We start from the raw sequence: 22,919 nt of genomic DNA on the forward strand, positions 1-22,919 counted from the left end.
CCAGTTATTAAACCCAAAGGTTCACATACTTTTTCCACCCTGCACTATGAATGTTTACATTTTGTGTATAAAAACATGAAAACGTATAATGTTAGTGCGGTATTAGTTTAAGCAGACTGTGTTTCTCTATTGTTGTGACTTAGATGAAGATCAGAACACATTTTATGACCAATTTATGAAGAAATCCAAGTAAGCCCAAAGGGTTCACATACTTTTTCTTTCAACTGTATGAAAGGACAGTGAGACTTTGATAGGGTTCAGTCGTCCTGCTGGACCACATGTCAGTTGTCTTCGCGTAATATTCCACTTCTTTTAGCTCAGGTCCAACCTTCTTCCTGCACGTATTGTAAATTTTTCCAATAGCTTGAATAAAAAACATACGGGAGGGTATGTGATATCTTTTATCGAGCGTTAGGATAAGTGTGCGAGTCGTTCTGAACACAATGTTTGTTCATACTGGCAACCTCACTGTGATCATAATAATCAATACATGCTCTGGTCCAGATAGTAAAGTGATGCTATCATGCGGGGGAGTGGGACAATGGCACTGTAAAAAAAGACCCGATTCGCAGCCCACGTTGTAATATATGTGTATAAATAAATTAGGTCAACTGTTAAAAACGTTTTCGCTTCATTATTTGATGGCTTATGCTCTAAATGTTTTGACTGTATGTGAACTCCTATTTCACCATGTGTTGTGCCCTATTATCCCTATTTATATATAGAGCCAATGATTAAATTACCACTATAGCTGTTTGTATTCTTATATATTGAGCCACTTAATTTTGCTCTTAAAATTCACCAGATGGCAGCATTTACCTTTTAAAATATCAGACATTTTCCCTAGCTTTTCGACATGAAATAACACCCAGAAAAAAATACAAAGTTGCAGGTTGCGCATGCGAGTACTTGTAAAATCTGTTCGCTCTCTCTCAAGAACTGTTTGTAGTCTGGAGCCCTGTGGCAATGCTGTCCCTTTACTCATTACAAACCAGAACATTTTTTGTTTGCATCAGTTTATTTCTGCTTGCCGTCATTCAGGTGCAGGGTAAAGATCCATCGGTGGAGATCACTCAAGAGCCCATGGATGAATCTGAGGAGGAGCGCTTCGAGGAGATGCCGGAGAACAGCCATTTAATAGAGCTTCCGCCATGTGACGAGAGCCGACTGGAGGAGATCGCTGAATTGGTGACGTCGGTACTGACATCGCCCATCCGACGTGAGAAACTGGCTCTTGCCCTGATGAGCACGGCATACATGAAAAAGCTACTTGAGCTTTTCAGGACGTGCGAGGAGTCCAACCACAGAGAAGGGCTTCATCACCTGTATGAGATTGTGCGTGGCGTGCTCTTCCTGAACAAAGCCACGCTGTTTGAGGTGATGTTTTCAGATGACTGCATTATGGATGTGGTGGGCTGTCTGGAATATGACCCAACACTGGTTCAGCCCAAGAGACACCGAGAGTTCCTCACGAAGACGGCTAAATTCAAAGAGGTCATCCCCATCACAGACCTGGAGCTCCGACAGAAGATCCACCAGACGTATCGAGTGCAGTACATTCAAGACATCATACTGCCCACACCGTCTGTGTTTGAGGAGAACGTGCTGTCAACTCTATCCTCCTTCATCTTCTTCAATAAGGTGGAGATTGTCAGCATGCTGCAGGTGCGTGTCTATAATCACTTGATAATAATCCCTCACATCAGCAACCAAAACATTTTTAAAGCCCCACTTAAGTGCTTTGAAATCTGCTTCTTAGTTCAAACATTGGTCTTCTCTGGAACACCTGACTGATACTTGCCATTTAAAAATAGCCACTAGTGGGGGCATGTATCATGCACGGCAGTATAGTTTTATCCAAATTCTAGAGATGGCTATTGTCTCTGCATCTGTCACACATCTAGCCGTCCTTCCTTAGAGGGAACGATAGTGAATTTTTTCCCTTGGTATTGTACTTGTATTTAGCATTTAGATTAATGATCATTAGCGTTATACACTTAAAGGCTCAATTTTTAACGCTGCAAGCGAAAAAGCTGCTAGGAGTTGCTGACATGTTCACAAAATAATGTTTTTAATGGACGCAAAGGTCGGACTCTATGTGCAATGTGATTGATAATTGTGTAGGGTAGAAATTCAACTGAAACTGTATTAAATCTAGTTGTTTTAACCAAGACTAAGAATTTTTCTTTTCAACCAAATTTAAGTTCCGTTAGAGCTTCTGTTATCCCTCTGATACTCCTGAACCTGAGGCACCTTAAGCAAATACTACAGTATTTTTCGTCTGAGTGTTCAAGTTAACAGGTCTTTTATTTTGACGTGTCGTCAATAAGATGCTTGAGTTTTAGTGTGTTGACGATAGCTTCACTCAAACAGTAAAAAGCAGGTAAAATAAACTCTGGAGATGAAGTTCATGTGTTTATATCCTCATACAACCATTATCCTCAGAGGTGGTTGAAGTATACAAACGTTGCGCGTCAATGCACCTACAACATAAAAGTGCACAGTCTAACAATATTTTATAGTTATTTAATCATACTTTACTTGATGTTCTATGGAAGGTACATCCCGACAAATTTAAAGAAATTAAATGATGAATATGAAAACCAGATGAACAATTTCATTATACATAACAGGGCCCACAACATGTGCCAAAATGAAATTATTTTATTTTCATTTTTACACTGACAATGCGTTGTCCCTGTCAAATTGAAAAAGAAAATGCAATTGGTGATTTGACATTTCATTTTCACTAAAATCTCAAGGCACACATTCCGTCCGCGCCTGTTTATTACAGACCCGCACCGCAAATGACATGTGAATAATTATTCCACCGTTACATCAAATATTAGCCGTATTGTATTGAAGCCCCTTTAATTTGCAAAATAGTCTTAAAACCAACTTGAAGAAGAACCGCGATAAAATCGTGAATCGTGATCTATCTCGAAAAAATCGTGATTTGAATTTTTTTTCTAGATCGCCCACCCCTGGTATGTATATATATATGTATATAGAAAATATACACATCAACATAAATAACTATAATATTTAAAATGGTAAACTGCAGTAAAATTCTTAGATCCTATAGTGTAACAATTTACTACAAGGGCATTACAATTTTCAATAGCAAATACTATGTGCACTACAGAATATTAAACTGTGCACATAATTCTCTGAGACGCGCTAAACAGCCATATGACATATAAATAACAGGATTCCAAGTCTGTATCTAGTTACATGTTACATTTTTTTCAAGTCAACATTACTTATCCGGTCGGGCAAGTAAAATTCTCTCTCCCTTGCCCATACAAAACATTCACTTGTCCCGGACAAGCGGTAATGTTGAGCCCTGTTATGTGAACCTTTTGTGTTTTTGACATAACAGCGGTTGTATTTGACAGTATAAGAACACATACAAGCCGCGAAAGAGAACTTCGTGGAGATTAGTAGGCAGACTGAGATCAGAGATAGCGTTAACTTAAAGCATTAACACTAATAACAATTTCTGCTTGCCAGTTTTATAGCAGTCTCAGAGAGAGAGTAGGCCTTTAACCAAATTCAGGCTGCCTAAGAGGACACTTGTTCAAGTGCTTAAAAGCAAATTTGACCAATTTAAATGATATTGATATTACTATATTATATTATAATTCAAATGAAATCTTTTTTTATCTTTGGACAAGTAATTTTTGTACTCGGACAAGAAAATGACAAATTTACTTGTCCGATTGACAACCACAGGACAATGGTTATTGTCAAGCCCTGCAAAAGCAAAGTCCGTTGTATACAATGTATATCCGCATCAAGAAAGACTTTGCCTTATAGTGACAGTAACCTAATACATCTGTGTCACACATCAAGAAGGAAATGAAACTTTTGTAGCTTTTTTTTCATTTCATATATTTATTTTATACAGTGAAGACTTTTATGAAGTTTTATTTTTATGGATCATTCAGTTTTCATCTGAAATGCTATTGTTAAATAGACCTACTTGAAATATTTAATTGTTGTTTAAAATTGAATTGTTCATATTTGTGGGACTATGATGATAAAGTCTATATAACCAAATAATTTTTCAGTTGTACAGTGTAAATGTGTGCTATATAAAAATAATATATAAAATATGTATTAAAGCAGTTACAGCAGTTTCTTGAAGTCTTCTTAATATTTTAACAAATAATTTGTTTTGGGGCTGGATATTGATCACATATAGCACGGATATTACCGGTATTAGATTCTGGAACTGTACCGAGCCAAAGTCCCTAGTCCCTCATAGCAGATATTTTCTGGGTGGTGGTTGGTTCTATTGCAGATAAAGTGTCAGGTTTATCTTGAATGATTGTTGTGTGTATGTTTCAGGAGGATGAGAAGTTTCTGACAGAGGTCTTTGCTCAGCTGACAGATGAAGCCACTGAGGAGAACAAGAGAAGAGAGCTGGTACAATGATTTCAATGATCACAAATACACATACACACACAGGCCTGTCGCGATAGTCAAATTATCCACTTATCCAGCGATATATGATGAGGATACAGTGTATCGCGTTTGTGTTTATACCGACGTTTGTTTACATAAAAATGAATGACATCAACATTTCATTCATATCTGGTTCATCCCTGTGTCTGTGTGAAAAGCGAGTGTTCATGTGCACACACACAAAATCCAGCGCAGTCACACACACTGAGCGGACAGTATGTTGTATTTTCCTGACGAATAAAGCCAGTTCAATCGATTTAGCCTCAAAGGTGCAAATCCACCAGCTCCAATATGAAAACAAAGGAGGGCGTAAATGAGACGCTCTAGCTTTTAAACCCGGAGGAAACGAAAACAGCAACACAAATAACCTAAGAAGTGATCTAGAACAAATGCCGCATTGGTTGGGCACTACACTGAGGGGACACCACTCAAAAAGTCACTCCAGATACAGAGACATTGTTTTTCATTACTCCATTGGGCATGTGTATTATAAACATCCATATGATGAGATTTAACTGCTTTATTACAGCTGAGCTTTAGAACTGCTGTTTACAAATGCTTCTGAGCAAACAGAGAATGCCACATCCTCAGCATAGCACTTAAGGCATTTGGCATGTGCATAGGAGCACATCATAATGTAATTCAACATATTTACTTTACATCACTATCGTTATTTGGTTGGTAGACCGTATTTCTTTTTTCCTTTCTGGTTTTAGGTCTACATAAATGTAAGTACTATTTTCTTAGCAAGTCATATTTTTTTAATTATATGTACTATTATATGTACTTATTTTCCTACCAGATTTACTTCAATTTATTAAAAAATAAAAAATACTCTGTGGCCGAATTATTAAAAACAATGTTAGAAACCTCTCAAATAAAGGACTTTTATTTTAACGGGTTGCTGCAAAGGGGTGTTTGACGGAAGCTTCCTCGTTGTGAAACACAGACGCTGAAAGCTACACAAGCACAACCATACCACTCTTTCACTCATAAACACTCAGCAAGCAGATTACAAATACAATTGCAGAAATCATATGGCCGTAGATATCACAAATAGGTGAGCAAACTTTGGCCATTCGGACATCATTCAGGGATGGAAAATGACCGTCAGCAGCAGCCTCTAATTCTTCATTTAACACCAAAATACACAGAGATAAAACAACTCGAGGATCGATAACAGTCATTTATTTGTCATGAAGCTTATCGATAGGTATCTGGTATAAACCCAATTATGTACCGGTTCAAAAATGGAATGTAGAACAACATGTGAATGTGAACTTGCGTTTGCTATACTGCACTTGTGGGACAGACACCTCAGCTGCTGATCAGACGTGTGCTGAGCACTCCCAAAGCGTTACTTTGCTGGCAGCGGGAACTGCCGTAAACAGTTTTACTTAAGACTGATTAAATACACATATAATATATATACCATAGATATGTCTCAAAAAGTATACGGGTCATTCTCAAATAACACTGACTTTCTGACTTCAAAAAATGTAATTCGGTTTTCATGCCTCACATTTGATGATTGAAATTCACCGGCATGATAACATTATTATAATAATGGGCCATTTGAATCTTAAATCTTTTATTTGACTAATTGTTTGCATTGAGTTTTTTGTCATTCGTGTAACACCTGTGACATAACACCATCCACAAAATGATGGCTATCACCTCAAAAGTAGCATGATGAGGCACACTCAAATCTAAACCATCTCAAAATGGTTTATCGGTGAGCGTAATGTTAGCGTAGCATTTGCTTGGTCCATGAGCGAAATATTGAGCAGAGCGACACATGGCAGCTTGACATTAAAACGTGGATAAGAATTAGTTTAACAAGACCTTAATTATTTAGGTATTCACTGTATAAAGATTTGTTATTTATTATGCATTTATTTGGAGTTTATACGGTGTATAGATGGAAATTTTATAAATAGGACCTAATAATAACAACAATATCAATCATTCATTTTAAATCATTTATCTATTTACTTCAACCCTTCTTATAATGTCTTTGTAATAATGATCTGTTTCTCAAAATAGCTAAAGTTCTGACAGTGTAGTATAGATGATCATATTAGGCCAATTGAAAACTTAAACCGGGTGTCAGTAGGGACGTCATCTCCTGCATGAGATAGTACTGAAATTACTCTATAAACCTACTTTCGGGATGGACAAGGAAAGTCTCAAAGATCGACCAATCCATCGAGACCACTGCTGTAAGGTGTAGGGACAGGGTTGTGATCATAATTTTTTGAAAATGACCCACACCTGTTATGCATCAATTATAGTAATACAACATGTCCAGGTTGTTAAACTTCTATAGCTAAAAGACAGCAATACCCCTTTTAGTTTGTATTAATCTCGTGGCTTTACACTTTCCATGTTTCACGGTCTCAATCTTGATCTTTTCTCTCTCATTGTGTCTGATGATCTCAGGCAAGGCAGTCAACCCTGTGACCTCACCGTCAGCGGTACTTCAAGACGGAGATGCCCTTGTTACAAAACTTATAATAAGACATTATTTTCTTTGATTCGTTAACGTTAATCTTTTTTTTTTATCGTTTTTGATGGAAGTGGAAACCCCTCTTTATTAATAATGTTAACTTGACTGGATGCTTAACTTCTGCTTTAAACAAACCTCTGGTACTACTTCAAACCGTCCCGCCATGCGCCGTGCTGCTTCATTGAAGTTATTAGTGTGACTGAAAGAGAGAGCGACTGTAAAGAGACGCTCACAGAAAGTGTGTTAATCCCATTGCATTGCACCACTTTCCATAGTTTCTATGTACTCATGCGCTATTTTACTTTAGGAAGTTGACAGGGTAACTTCTGTTCTCTTAAGCGCTTGGTTGAGACCCTTACGTCCCACGCTGTCATTTTTCAACCGTTCCTATGCACCCAAGAGACACTGCCAAATGTGTGCGTGTTTACTTTCTCTCTCACAAGATTAGTGGTGCAGTAATCCAAATGTGATTCTGGTGGAATGTCACAGGACTGTCAGCCATTCATCTTGGAGAAGCAGAAAGAACTGTTGTATTATATGATTTAACATTTCTTTTGGCTTCCCCTGTTTAGGTCAACTTCTTTAAAGAGTTCTGTGCATTCTCACAGACTTTGCAACCACAAAACAGGGATGCTTTCTTCAAAACGCTGGCCAATCTTGGAATTTTACCTGCTTTGGAAATTGTGATGGTGAGTTCAATTGAAGCCACAAAATTCTTGCAAATATTTAGTTAATGATTCTAGAGAATCACTCCTCCTCTAAATCTATCTGATGTTCACACTGTTCACAAATACAACAAGGGAAGAACACCACATTTAAATATGTTCTATCCCATGTTGTAGTTTTCAGTGAGTTAGAAGTGAAATATTCATTCATATTCCGTTTTGGCCCAGAATCATCAATTCTGTGTATCATTATTCTTTTGCTGTCAAATATTAAAAGTTTTAATAGAAACAGGTTGAAGTATTATGAATAAAAGTGTCAGACATCATGCATGGGCTGGTGTCCCTCTGAATGGTGATCAAATTGAATGATTAGGCAGGAGAAGATTGACAGCAACACTGATGGATGGTAATAATTGTAAATGAATGTTGTGCTGTCTCAGGGTATGGAAGATGTTCAGGTAAAGATGGCTGCAACTGATATCTTCTCGTATCTGGTGGAGTTCAGTCCGTCTATGGTACGAGAGTTTGTGATGCAGGAGCCGCAGCAGGCCGATGACGTGAGTATGACACGTTGACTGATGACATGATGATGATGATGACTCTGTTACACTGCATTTGAAAGTTTTGCTCCGTCTCTTCAGGATGTTCTGCTGATTAATGTGGTGATCAAGCAGATGATCTGTGATTCGGACCCTGAGCTGGGTGGTGCCGTTCAGCTCATGGGTCTGCTTCGGACACTCATGGACCCGGAGAACATGCTCGCTCCAGTCAACGTGAGTGACCTCTGAACTCTTGTGTACTATGTGATTTCCTGAGACCTTCTTTTCAAGCCTCTCTCTATGCTTGTACTATCTGCTTGTTTCTCAGCACACACTAGGGATACTTCAGATTGATAACCTGGATGAGAGGTGAATCCACCATGAGAATTTGATTGTAATTTACTGCATTAGGCTGAACACACACCTCTGGTTCTAGACTTGTCATAATGGACTTTTGTTCATGAAGTCCTCACATGTATGATGTCATTGTGATTATTTTACTGCTGCACATCACATTGGAGCCTCCCTGATGCCAAACTGTAAATATTGTAATGTATGATATTTACGACTCTTGATCAGGCTGTCTCCGACAGGACACCCTCAGTAGCCAATGAGAAGCAGGCAATCTTCCAGTTGGTGTAAGACAGACATGTCATGAAAGCAGGGAGAAAGAAGGCAGTTCGTTGAATTTCTGGGCAAGTTATATTGAGTTAAGACGGGTCACGCATTCTCGCAAACCTTGTCAGAAGTGCTTTAGATGATCCGTTTTAAGCTACACCCACAAATATGATAAAACACCTTGTAAACATTTGCACTTGAGGCTTGATCACAATGCACAGCTGTAGTGCTTTCAGTTCACTGAAATGTGAACCATCTTTAGAACAGTATTGTGATTGTAAGGAAAGAGCACCATCATCATCATACTTGAGGTCTGAGCATCTCAAATGTAGATCAAAGACCCACTTTTTGGCGAATAATGAAGAATGACCCAAAGTCTGTGATATGATCCGTGAGCTTTGTGATCCGCTAAACCAATAGTCTCTTTTGAGCGCTGTCTAAAGCCACGCCTCCCCCAGAGCACACAGATGACGGAAGATTGTGTGTGTGTGTGCAGGGTGTACAGAGGAAAGCTTGAATGTACTTTGACAGACAAGTGAAGATCTGAAATATACACTATATTTTGAGCACTTAATGGTTGTTGTCAGGCTGTTTTTGGAAAGAATCACCTTCTTTGTCGTTGTGTGTGTTGACAGAAAACTGAGAAGAGTGAGTTTTTGAGTTTCTTCTATAAGAACTGCATGCATGTGCTGACAGCTCCGCTGCTGGCCAACACCGCTGAGGAGAACACAGGTGAGATGTGCTTCACACAAACCCTCAGACACAATCACATCATCATCCTTCATCACACCTGCTTGTGCTTTAACGCAGATCTGACGGATGGATCAGCTGCTGTCAACCCCGTGTGTCCAGGTACATCTCGCTTCTATTGACCCGTGTGTGTGTGTGTGTGTGTGTGAGTGAGTCAGTCACATGCTCTGTCCATCACTCAGATAACTTTCAGACCGCTCAGCTTCTGGCTCTGATTCTGGAGCTGTTGACCTTCTGCGTGGAGCACCACACATACCACATCAAGATGTACATCATGAACAAAGATCTGCTGGGGAGAGTGTTGACTCTCATGAACTCCAAACACACTTTCCTGGCGTTGTGTGAGTATATCTGGCCTCATGCTTGTCCACATCACCATTGTGTAATGCTCCCATTTATTATTCACAGTATTCTCAAGAGCTCTCGGTGTTGATCACCTTTAAGGACAACTCAACTCAACTCAACTTTATTTATATAGCGCTTTTTACAATTTTCATTGTTACAAAGCAGCTGTACATGAGACACATTTAATACAAGTATGAATTCTAAAGCAGCCCCCCCGGCCAGGCAGATAGTGCAAAACAATATGCAAACGGTGGTGAGGAACCCAAAACTCCCATCGAGAAAAAAAACCTCAGGGGAACCCAGGCCCAACCAGGGGATTCCAGTTCCCCTCTGGCAAAAGCTGCTGCCTCTGCACAAGCTCAACAGTGCTTGCACAACAAGGCTTAGTAAAAATATAAAAATTATGGATTAAAGATTATCATTAACAATCTAATAGCATTTGAAATCTGTGGTGTAATCTTTTTAGATGTAAGGCTAAAGAGACAAGAGCCTCTTTAGCCTTACATCTAAAAAGTTGCGTGAATTGGACCGCTCGGTCTTAAAGGAGAGGTTGTTCGAATGGTTTCACTAGATGTTAAATAAGTCTCTGGTGTCCCCAGAGTGTGTTTGTGAAGTTTTAGCTCAAAAAACACCACAGATCTTTTAATATACCATGCGCTACATGCCCACTTTTGAATGTGAGGAGAAACGCACTGTTTTTGTGCGTGTCTCTTCAAATGCAAGAGAGCTAATAGTCTCCGCCCCCTTTTTAGCCGATTACGTGCTGTGTGAGCCTGTGCATCCAGCGACAAAACATTAAAGTATGGTCACATAAAGCGAACGAGAAACAAGGTCTCGTCTTTGAACACCAAACACATTGTTTTCGATAAGCACACCGGTTTACCCCTTGGCCATTCGCGAAGCCCGTCCAGTCATGACCACATTAGGGCGAGAGAACCGCGTTGCTTGTTTACAAACCAATCACACAGTTTTCTGAAGTGAAGATACTCAAGACAAACGCATCACTATTTCTCCAAGTCAAATTTATTTTACACAGGACAATCCCGCCGCATGTTTACAAGCCACAGACATTGCATTCTAACAGTGAACGGACAAACGTGCCACGTGACATTTTATCTACTTTTAAGTTGCCGCAGGTCCCTGGGGTTTTACTTAAAAAATACCTGTACTTACAATGTCTTTATTTGTAGCTTTGCCTCGTTCAGTGTGGATGATTTCCATTGAAAACTAAATAAGTCCATCACACTCTGTCTCCCTTGAGTCTGGGAACATTGTTCTGTGCAGCCAACAACACAACAGTTCGTAAGCTTTGCTACTTTTGCCATGGTGTTGGAACTTCACACATGTGAAAACAACAATGGCGGCAGCGCGATGGGTGGACACGTTCAGAACAAGGGGCAGAAATATTATGATAAGAACTAGGGATGCACCTAATATTCGGCCACCGAAAGACTTCTATCACCGAAACAATACTGCCGAAATGTTGTGATGACACAAACAGATACCGCTCCTTTGATGAATCTGTAGCGGACGTTATTCCTTTAATCGCAGCACTAAAGCGTCTCCTAAACTGCATGCACCCTCAGGGCTCTAGAGTGCGACCAATATTCCTTTACATGTGTGAACCAGAGATCGCGTAATCCGAAAGATTCTTTGTCATTGACAGATTTTTTTACTTAGTGTCGCCGTCATTCTGGCTGATTACAATGAGGGCAATTTGTCAACACCCGTTTCCCTTCAGCGGGATATGCTCGTGAAGCGACCTACGTGTCGTTGTCATTTGTACTGACTAGACATGTGATGCGATTTGGGAAAACCCGTCGGGTGTCGCGCTGGGACGTGTGAAAGACAGTTCACCTATCAAAGTAAACCACATAACATGAATAATTATGAAGTATTAATGCACATTTTCTGCCAGTCCTGTGTAAACTATGGCATGCAAAGTTGTTTTATACAATGTTTTCGTGAGTTGACAGAGCTCCTCGTCTACAGCACCAGGAGTTATGCCCGCTCCACTGCTCACGCGAGCCGGACCGCGATCGCAAAACATACAAGAGATGATCAAAAGTCCAGACACTATGCACATGATAAACAACGTAAAACTTGCTTCACTGCTTATGAGTTGTTGTCAATAATGTTTGTCACTTTCCTTGTGTAGTGATAATGGCAGAGCTCTCGTTCTTTAAGTGTGCGCTGCACCATTTTCCTTACTTTCGTTTTATTCAAACGGTTTTGTACAGTAATTTTCACTTCAACACTAGGAAATGTTGTTTTATTGTTATTAGAGTAAGTCTCTTACCACTGTAAAGTGTTTTTTATTTGTGATACTGGACTGTTGTGCTTTTATTTTCATAACTTAACTTTAAACACGTTTTTCTCCAAATTCCCTTCCTGAACATCATAGCGCTTCAGACGACAGAATAAGTTGGTAATTCTATTCTTAGGCTACTTATTATCAACTTTAGACATCTGCAATTCTTGGTGCATTTGTTGTTGTTAAAGTTCTACAGTTAACATATGGGCTATGGGAGTCTTTGTTTTGATACACTATTATGTTGAAGGCCTACAGAGAAAATATTGTTGTATCTTAAGCAGTTGCACTTGTTCTGAATAGACTTTCTTGTAGTAGTCCTACAGAGAAAAATTTAAAACGCACTTGACCTAAATGCACTTTGTTTTCATGAGAGAACATTTAATTGTACAACTTTTCAGCAGGCCAGTACCCTGTACATTATTATTTAATATACACATGAGTGGGGTCAAGTTAAACATCTTAGTTAAATTTTATTTTATACTGTGCATTGTTGCAATGTGCTAAATAAATATTTGCATAATTTGTAATTGATTTATTCTTTGAAACTTTAATATTTATGCAATTGCAATGCCTTGATTTTAGTAAAGTTAGTACACAGTAAGAGCCATAAATGCAAGGGTACTAATAATTGGCATAATTTCTTTCGGTGTTTCGGTTTTCGGCCTTGGTTTCCTCTTTTTCGGTTTCGGCCAAGAATTTTCCTTTAGGTGCATCCCTAATAAGAACGGCTACTTGCGTCAGTAAGAGTGCGATTTCTGAAGCGCTCATTTTCTAACAGGCTTGCAGAGATAGGCTCACATAAAAAAAGTTAATGATTTGTCTCTTTTCACCTTTTCTGAGTTGACAGATGCACAAGAGACCAGATTTTAGCATTTAAACATGGAAAAGGTCTGTTTTTCATGAAATGTCCCCTTTAAAGGGGATGGTTATTGGTGTCTTCATGAATACATACAACTAAACATTGATTTACACTGTTGCTGTGTGACGGGGCAGAGTTGAACCTTTGAGATGTGCTTGAAATGGCTCACTAATGTGCATTGACTACATCGGCAAGGCCGCCAAAGTCTTCGCACTACATGCGTCAGAGATGTGCTGCTGAAACGGCTTCTATGTAAAAACACAATATTGACTTGATCAATTTGAATTTGACATGTTGAAAGGAACGCAATACTTGTGCTGCAAGATGCTCAAATGCAGCGAGACGCGGCTGGTTTAAAGTGGCACAGTAGGTACAGATGTGATTGAAGGTGTGTTTGTTCAGGTGCCCTGCGCTTCATGAGAAGAATCATCGGGCTAAAGGATGAGTATTATAACCGCTACATCGTGGAGGGAAATCTGTTTGAGCCCGTCATCAACGCCTTGTTAGACAATGGGACCCGATACAACCTTCTGAACTCGGCCATCATCGAGCTCTTTGAGTTCATCAAAGTGGTGAGAACATCATGGTGTGTCTGAAGAACATCATCTCTGTTCCACTGAGCTCTACTCAGCTCTCACGTGTGTCCTTTCATTGTCAGGAGGACATCAAGTCTCTCATCGCACACATCGTGGACAACTTCTACAAAGCACTGGAGTCCATTGAGTATGTGCAGACGTTTAAGGGTCTGAAGGGCCGATACGAGCAGGAAAAAGACAGACAGAGTCGAGGACTTGGCAGGTGCTCAACCCTCCCGGCAACTGACTTGAAACGGCTTACACTTGTACTTGCTCCATGAATATTCATTAGGAAATGTCTTGCAGGTATCGCAGGGAGGCTCGCTCATTCGAGGAGGATGAGGACATGTGGCTGAATGAAGACCAGGAAGAAGAGGACGTAGATTTTGACAAGTGCAAGACCGATTACGGGAAGTACATGGAGAGTGAGAAAGGTATTCTTGCACTGAACAAAAACTGAGAAAAAGCTAGGAAACCATTTCCACTCTTCACACACATGTATCAGTAGTTTAACTAGAAATAGTTTTCATCCTTCTTTTGTTTCATTTTATTTCAATAATTTTTATACTAGGGATGGGCATTTAAAGCAGAAATAATATTCGAAGATCGATGAGAACTATTCGAAAATTATTCGAAATTCGCACCCCTCCCCCACATAGATGCATTTACAGTATAACACACACATAAGCAGAGAGAGAGAGAGAGAGAGAGAGAGTGAGAACATTTACGCTTTAAATCTGTGACGACACACTGCTTTATTTATTATGGAATAGGCAATCTTTCATCAATCTATACATTAATATAACGCGCTGAAACATTAAAATATTAACAACTAAATGACGGCACTTATTAACAGTACGTCGATCAGCATCAACCGCTAATAATGCTAGAACATTTCCTTGTAAAATATGAGCATGCACATTTATACCAACTAAAAAACAGAGTGATTGATCAAATAAAATATAATAAAGCCACAAAGATTTTAGACCAGGCTTAACACGCGTTAAAACATATTAACAGAATGACGGCATTTATTAACAGTCCGGAATGATTTAATGAATTAATAGCTCAAAATGCTTCCATTTCTATTGTCATGAAAAAGTTTCTCCATTCTGGTAGTGATGGTTTTTCTAGACAGACAGTAAACTCGGGCTGTACAAACTCCATAAGATTTTTAAAGCCCTCTCCTCCAACAAAGCTGATCGGAAGCATATCCTTAGCCATCATCTTAGTAATTAAAGCTGTTATTTGCTCCGCCCGTCTGGCATCCAGATTGGTTGGTCTGACCATAAAACTAGCATCTTATTGCTGACCTGTGGATGGACCTGCTGGGTGCTTCACCCCTTAAATGATTGTGCATCGTAGTTGTTGATCCATGATAAGCCAGCTTTACATTGCAGAGTTTACACTGCACTTTATTCTCATTCATTTTATTAAAGGAACCCCAAACAGAACACATTTTTGACGCCGTCTCAATTTATCGTATCCGTTATGCCACGCGGGTCTACAGTGTGCGTAACTTTGTTACCAATTCTTGTGAGAAAATGTTTTTCTCTATTGTATCTTGACTGACAGCCTTTAGGTTTTAGGTGCGTCCTTATTTTATTTTATTAAGATCGCACACACTATTCGAAATTCTGTATTTAAAAAACGAATCGAATATTCGAAATTCGCGACTTATCCCTAGTTTATAAATGTACTTGATTTTGTTTTACATGACTCATCAGTACTAGTACTTGAAATCATATACGAGGACTAAAGTTTAAACTTGGTTATCTAACAATTTATTGAAGAGGTAATAAAACACAAACTATTCACACCCATTAACCATCTTCCCGTTTTCTCTGCATCTTGATCATTCAGCATCAATTGATAAGTCCAATACCTGTGGATCAGATGTCAGGCATGTTTGCGTCATAATTACATTATGTGCCTAATTGATCATTAAAGTGAAGTTATTATCCATAATGCAGGGCTCCAGACTGCGACTAAATGGGTGCAGTTTGCGTCCAGTTTTCGAAAACAGAATTACTCGTTCATGTCTGACCTGATCATTTGTTATTTCTTCAGTTGTTATTTCATGTGGAGACTGTGCAGACACAATCCAGGTCGTCATTGACAAGTTCACACACACGACAAACACAACATGAGCGCATTACTCACTCAGTCACTAGTGAGTGTACACCTTACTTGTGACAAGTAAAGTGGGATTAGAGCCGCGAGTGATAGTGAGCGTCAGCTGTGCGTTGCACCGGTCTCGCATCTCTCACGGAGGAGCTCTAAAGCATACAAGGAGGAGTAATAGCAGTGAAGGATGAGAGAGAACCAAGCCTGGACTTTATGTTATGGTTCATTATGTTTTTGTGGCTGGCAGTCGACTGTAAGGGAACTGTCGCCACTTTACATCGGTTTAATTGATTGTGTGTTTTATTAAAATAGTTTAATGTTCGCCGGTTCCTGCCTTCTTCCTTCCTTACTTGGAACATTGCTACTAGCTTTTATAACAGTGAAAAAGCGTGCTGTCCCCTCGAAATAACTCAACACACAGCCATTAATGTCTAAACCACTGGCAACAATAGTGAGTACACCCCTAAGTGAAAATGTCCAAATTGGGCCCGAAGTGTCAATATTTTGTGTGGCCACCAATATTTTCCAGCACTACCTTAACCCTCTTGGTCATGGATTTCACCAGAGCTTCACAGGTTACCACTGGAGTCCTCTTCTACTCCTCCATGAGGACATCACTGAGCTGGTGGATGTTAGAGACCTTGTGCTTCTCCACCTTCAGTTTAAGGATGCTCCACAGATGCTCAATAGGGTTTAGGTCTGGAGACATCCTTAGCCTGTCCGTCACCTTTACCCTCAGCTTCTTTTGGGGTAGTTCTCATATTGGAATACTGCCCTGTGGCCCAGTCTGCTTCAGTATGTCACAGTACATGTTGGCATTCATGGTTCCCTCAATGAACTGTGGCTCCCCAATACCGGCGGCACTCATGCAGCTCCAGACAGCAAACTGTTCTTGTGCATCATCTTTAGAAGAGGCTTCCTTCTTGGATGACAGCCATGCAGATCAATTTGATGCAGTGTGCGGTGTATGGTCTGAGCACTGACCGGCTGACCCCCCACCCCTTCAACCTCTGCACCAATGCTGGCAGCACTCATCTGTCTATTTCCCAAACACAACCTCTGGATATGACGCTGAGCATGTGCAATCAACTTCTTTGGTCGACCATGGTGAGGCCCGGTCTGAGTGGAACCGTTCCTGTTGTATGGTCTTGACCACCGTGCTGCAGCTCAGTTTCAATCTTGGCAATCTTTTTATAGCCTAGGACATCTTTATGTAAAGCGACAATTCTTTCTTTCAGGTCATCAGAGTTCTTTGCCAAGAGGTGCCATGTTGAAACTCCAGTGACCAGTATGAGAGAGTGAGAGCGATAACACAAAATGTAACACACCTGATCCACAGTCACACCTGAGACCTTGTAACACTAAACAATCACATGACACGGGGAGGAAAAATGGATCATTGGGCCCAATTTGGACATCTTCACTTAGGGGTGTACTCACTTTTGTAGTTGACAGTTTGTTGAGTTATTTTGAGGGGACAGCAAATGTACACTGTTATACAAGCTGTACACTCACTACATTACACTGTAGCAAAGTTTCAATTCTTCAGTGTTGTCACATGAAAAAAGATTGAGCGGTTTACTCGCTTCTGTGAGATAATGTATATACTTTTTGACAAACTAAATTTCTGTTGGTTCAAATTAATTCAGATTACAGTCTCTCTATTTAGCACCAATCAGTTAAAAAGCTTTTCTGTAGACTCCGCCTCTTTTTAAGTAAGCAGTACCAAATCTGCAGTCATCAAGTAACTTATTTGTCAGTATCAGTAATAGTTTTTAGTTATTCTTTGCAATATTTGCATTGCAGGCTGACTTAATGTGTGCCCCTACATTTTCTACTTGCTCTTCTAAAAAAGTCAGTCAGGGGCTGCAGTGCTGCTAGTAAAAAAAGTTAGTCTGAGCCCTGCTAATGCATTGAACATTCACTGTATACATGTGCATCAATTATGCGATTATTTCCAATAATCAGATTAAGGTCTAGGGATGCACCGATACTACTTTTTCCTTGCTGATCTGATTCCGATACCTGAATTCTGTCTATTGGCCGATACTGATCCTGAACCGATTCGATACTAGCAGTGTTTTTCTTGATCAAAGTAGAGTTGCATATTTGATCTTTTATTGCCAGAGGTGGATAGTTCTTAAGCATGTTTACTTCCAAGTACATTTTAAAATATCTGTACTTTATCAGAGTACTTTGGACAAAAAACACTTCCCAACAGTATGAAGCACATCATACTTACTCCACTACAGTCCATAAATAAATGTTGTTTTTAAACTTTTAATCCATTGGTACATTAAAATCTACCACTTTCCTTCACTTAAGTTTTATTACTTTTAAATGTTATTACACAAAACTATCAAAGTATAAAATTCTCCAAACTCGCTCATGCACATCCAGGACACAAAATGATGGGCTTAATACATTCGCTTCTACGTTATTTAAAGTCATGCGCATTGGACGCATAGTGATTCGCTTAATGCACCCGTTTCTCTCACGAGCGTCCCGGAAAAGTTCAAAACAATTATAACAGAAAGAGAAGAGATATGTTATGTGCTTAAATCATAGTACATTGCATCAATCCTGAAGTAAAAAAAAAAAAAAAAAAAAGTTATTGTGTATGAATGACGCATAACATAGACCGCTTCCAGTGCTTGAATCTAATAACATTACACTCAACGAGTACAGTCTCCGGCAAAATGCATTTTAAACAAAACCACAGTCTATTATCTAGTGATTATGAAGAATATTGAAAACTTTGGAACGAGTAACGTTCTGTCTGTTCCCGGACACACGCATGCTGGATGGAGATTGACAGATGACCGCACAAGCAGAGGTCAGAGTTTTTTAATTATGCTATATTGGTTTATTCCTTGCATAAAACTATCAAAATACATGACATCGAATACAGTGCATGACAACTTTTATGGTACTTTCCTGATAGTTAGTCCTTTTTGAAGCTTTAGAGTAACATCCACGGGTATCGCATAGGGATGAGTCACGAATTTCGAATATTCTATTAGTTTTTTAATTATAGAATTTCAAAAAGTGTGTGTGATCTTAAAAAAATCGCTGTGTTTTCACAGGTAACATGTTCATGTAACCAAAGGGTGGCGCTGCCAATAAGGACGCACCTAAAACCTAAATGCTGTCAGTCAAGAGAAAGTAGAGGAAAACATTTTCTTACAACAATTGTTAACAAAGTTACGCACACTGTAGACCCGCGTGGCATAACGGATAGGATAAATTGAGACGGCGTCAAAAATGTGTTCTGTTTGGGGGTCCTTTAATAAAATGAATGAGAATAAAGTGCAGTGTAAACTCTGCAATGTAAAGCTGGCTTATCAAGGATCAACAAATACGATGCACAATCATTTGAGGGCGATGCACCCAGCAGGTCCATCCACAGGTCAGCAATAAGATGCTAGTTTTATGGTCCGACCAACCAATCTGGATGCCAGACGGGCGGAGCAAATAACGGCTTTAATTACTAAGATGATGGCTAAGGATATGCTTCCGATCAGCTTTGTTGGAGGAGAGGGCTTTAAAAATCTTATGGAGTTTGTACAGCCCGAGTCTACTGTTAGTCTAGAAAAACCATCACTACCAGACTGGAGAAACTTTGTCATGACAATAGAAATGGAAGCATTTTAAGCTATTAATTCATTAAATCGTTCCGGACTGTTAATAAATGTCGTCATTCTGTTAATATGTTTTAACGCGTGTTAAGTCTGGTCTAAAATCTTTGTGGCTTTATTATATTTTCCTTGATAAATCAATCACACTGCTGTTTTTTAGTTGGTATAAATGTGCATGCTCATATTTTACAAGGAAATGTTCTAGCATTATTAGCGGTTGATGCTGATCGACGTACTGTTAATAAGTGCCGTCATTTAGTTGTTAATAATTTAATGTTTCAGCGCGTTATATTAATGTATAGATTGATGAAAGATTGCCTATTCCATAATAAATAAAGCAGTGTGTCGTCACAGATTTAAAGCGTAAATGTTCTCACTCTCTCTCTCTCTGCTTATGTGTGTGTTATACTGTAAATGCATCTTAATTTTAATTAATTTAATTTAATTTAGTCATTTGGCAGACGCTTTTATCCAAAGCCACTTACAGTGCACTTATTACAGGGACAATCCCCCTGGAGCAACATGGAGTAAAGTGTCTTGCTCAAGGACACACTGGTGGTGGCTGCTGGGATCGAACCAGCAACCTTTGATTTACCAGTTCAGTGGTTTAACCCACTAGACCACCATCTCACATCTATGTGGGGGAGGGGTGCGAATTTCGAATAATTTTCGAATAGTTCTCATCGATCTTCGAATATTATTTCTGCTTTAAATGCCCATCCCTAGTATCGCAACAGATCGGATTGAAGTGAACCCGTAAGTCCGACACCCGATCCAGCAAAAAAGACCCGTATCGGCCCCAATTCCGATCCAGAGTATATGATCTGTGCCTTTCTAGTAAGTTCTTAATGGCAGTAACATGTTTACATGACATGAGAACACCTCTTTGCTCCTGTTTACGTGGACGTTTTATTAGTCTGATTATTTGCTATAATACACAGCACAAACATGCTCTCGACTCAGGTACAGAAGGCGTGTATTGCTGACTTTCGTCTTATAATAATCACGTCAAATGCAAAAGACTGCTATGTGGATTTGTGTTATTGTTTTTCGGCGCTGTGATGAATATAGAAATATGATGGAAAATGTTTCAGAAAAAATTTGTGTACGCTGTCATCGCCTCACGCTGTTTCTGTATGTAGGTAGTGAGCAGAGACTGCTGACAGCAAGTTGTGTTGACTGTTAAACTGCAGACTATCACGACAGAAGCACATGCGCAGCTTGATCAGAGCAGCATAAATGCGATGAACATGTGTACATGCCTTCATATTGCAATTAAACCCGGTGTACCCACATATGTGACTTCGATTATGTTTACTGCGATTATGACCTTAATCACATTATTTAAATTATTTAAATGAATGCGTTTACATGAGGGTAGGAAGATTAATCGCAGTATTGCTAAAATCACATTATGAAGATGCATGTAAATGTTGTCATTGACTGATAATTTAAAGGAGCCAGTCTTTGGCTGTTTTAGAGACTTTGATTTTGTTTTTGGGGTGTTTAACAATGATGTTCATGTTTCTAATTGAAAAAAACGCTTTATAGTTCACATATTTTAAGTCTATTGTTCACAGCTCTCTCTCTTCTCACATAACGACTGGATTTCTTCCAGTCTAGATAAAGTCCCTTCTGCCCAAACACTCTGATTGGTAAAGCTGATCAGGTCTGATGTGATTGGTTCCCCGCTTAGAGTGTGTGTGAAGATGTCCCACCCATACCATATTAGCCAGTTTCCGCTTCTCAGCCTGTTGTGATTGGTCGTGTTCATAATAGTATTCATAAACTTTGGCTTTAGCAATAAATAATAACAATGGCGTCAACTTCACTTCATCAGTTGAACACATGTGCATCGATGGAAGTGTAACGGAGGTCTGCTATTGCATGAGCAAACGTCAATCTTTTTTAAGATCGCAGATTTTTCCTACTATGGCGAGGGAAATGACACCAGACCGAATGCGTCAATCAAATACACCATATTTGGCCTCACGCCACATCAGGCCTGAAGAAAAGATTATTAGGAAAAACTTGAACATATGCTATTTTAATCCTTAAAGAGGAGTTTTAGGTGATAAAATGATTGAATGCAGTTGGACTTCTGATTTTTTTTGCAGCAGAATCCTTTAGTTCACCTTTGACCTTTTGAAAAATAAAGGGACCAATACAGGGACCCGATGACAGATATTAGGTTCATGGAAGAGGAGGAAATAATGAGTGATGCATCTTTTTTCAGTTAAAGAAAGTCAAGACAAGGAGAATCATCCCAAGCGGACGTCCACAGGCTGCTTCAAGTTCACCTTCTCTCATTCTGCAGAGACTGCCACCAACAGCTCCAAACCTCCACCTTCATCTTCATCCAACAGCTCCAAAGCAACAGCTCCAGTCTCCAGCAGCCATCTGCCGAGGGTATGTTACGCCTGTTTTCAAAGACATATTTACTGCAGGTTTCATCTTGTAACCCGCACATGTTTTTCTCAGACTGGACTGGTGGGCCTTGTGGACTATCCAGACGACGAAGATGAAGACGAAGAAGAACATGACGAAGAGGAGCAGTCACCACGGAAACGGCCTCGTCTAGGCTCATAAGGCCTGTTTCCATTGTTTATCAGTCTCTAGCTCACCTGAAGCAGAGGCGCTCATCCCTTTCCTTTTCAATAAGCCAATGACAGCAGCAGTCATGCTGCAGGAGCCGATGGGACAGCCTCACAGGCTAGCAGGACTAGTCCCAGTACTGAATGCTGATTGGCTCACACACTCTGGGGCTGTAAAAGTGACATCGGTCATGAGAGTACTGTGCCGTGTTCATTTCCTCCTTTTAAAGCATGTGTCTTGAATGTTTTTTTTCAGTAATAATATCAGGAGATCCGGCCAGTGTCGTGTCTGCTGCACATCAGAGTCGGAATGTCTGTGATATAAAGAAGGGGCAATGTTGAAAATATGAAATGACGGTAAAAATGTTTTTTTTGCTCCTTCTGTCCTTGGGGGTGGACTGATGAGAATACTGTACTGCAGCCGGACACATCATCTTCATCAATAAGGATGTTTATCAACATGTTAAGATTACTGCAGTTGTGTTCATCGATCAACAATGGACTTGACAGCCGCATGTTTTAAAATGTTTAGATTTAAATATTAAAATCATTTTTTGTACAATTTCCTACCAGCACATTTTCGTTAAATACCATTTGTATAAATTTACAATTTTTACAATTTTCAGATTAAATTTAGTCCTGAATTAAACGAAGGATTCAAGTCATTGATTAGCATCTTAAGCAGAAAGTTTTATGGAGGGTATGGACGAGTCGTCACTTTACCATGTGAATGCACCCCCGTGGGTGGCAAAACCCTCAGCAAAATGACTGCTTGCAATATCAGGAGAAACAATTCTGCGCAACATTTCAGTGTCCAGGAACACCTGATTATTTTGTAAATCGTAGGAAAGTAGTACAGATCACCGTCGAGTCCAGCTGCTTGTGTGTTTTAGTCCAAGTGTCTTTGTTTCTCTTA

At 39.6% G+C, this 22,919-nt stretch overlaps 1 protein-coding gene across 2 annotated transcripts in view; it reads left to right on the forward strand.

Moving 5' to 3' along the window:
- Positions 1-22,652, forward strand: part of ppp4r3b (protein phosphatase 4, regulatory subunit 3B) — a 32,423-nt gene extending 9,771 nt beyond the window's left edge. The window contains exons 4-16 of one of the 2 annotated variants that reach the window (XM_056761481.1): positions 1,042-1,665; positions 4,354-4,431; positions 7,552-7,668; positions 8,085-8,201; positions 8,286-8,417; positions 9,437-9,533; positions 9,612-9,653; positions 9,734-9,892; positions 13,472-13,641; positions 13,728-13,867; positions 13,951-14,078; positions 21,646-21,818; positions 21,891-22,652. In XM_056761481.1, the coding sequence (XP_056617459.1) occupies positions 1,042-1,665; positions 4,354-4,431; positions 7,552-7,668; positions 8,085-8,201; positions 8,286-8,417; positions 9,437-9,533; positions 9,612-9,653; positions 9,734-9,892; positions 13,472-13,641; positions 13,728-13,867; positions 13,951-14,078; positions 21,646-21,818; positions 21,891-21,998 (2,085 nt within the window). In that variant the 3' untranslated portion in view covers positions 21,999-22,652. Of the gene's footprint in view, positions 1-1,041; positions 1,666-4,353; positions 4,432-7,551; positions 7,669-8,084; positions 8,202-8,285; positions 8,418-9,436; positions 9,654-9,733; positions 9,893-13,471; positions 13,642-13,727; positions 13,868-13,950; positions 14,079-21,645; positions 21,819-21,890 lie in introns of both variants that reach the window. The other variant, XM_056761480.1, reaches the window with a different exon arrangement.
- Positions 22,653-22,919: the final 267 nt, after the last annotated feature.

The sequence above is a fragment of the Triplophysa dalaica genome, chromosome 11, assembly GCF_015846415.1.
Source record: "Triplophysa dalaica isolate WHDGS20190420 chromosome 11, ASM1584641v1, whole genome shotgun sequence".
In the NCBI taxonomy this organism is placed as follows: Eukaryota; Metazoa; Chordata; class Actinopteri; order Cypriniformes; family Nemacheilidae; genus Triplophysa; species Triplophysa dalaica.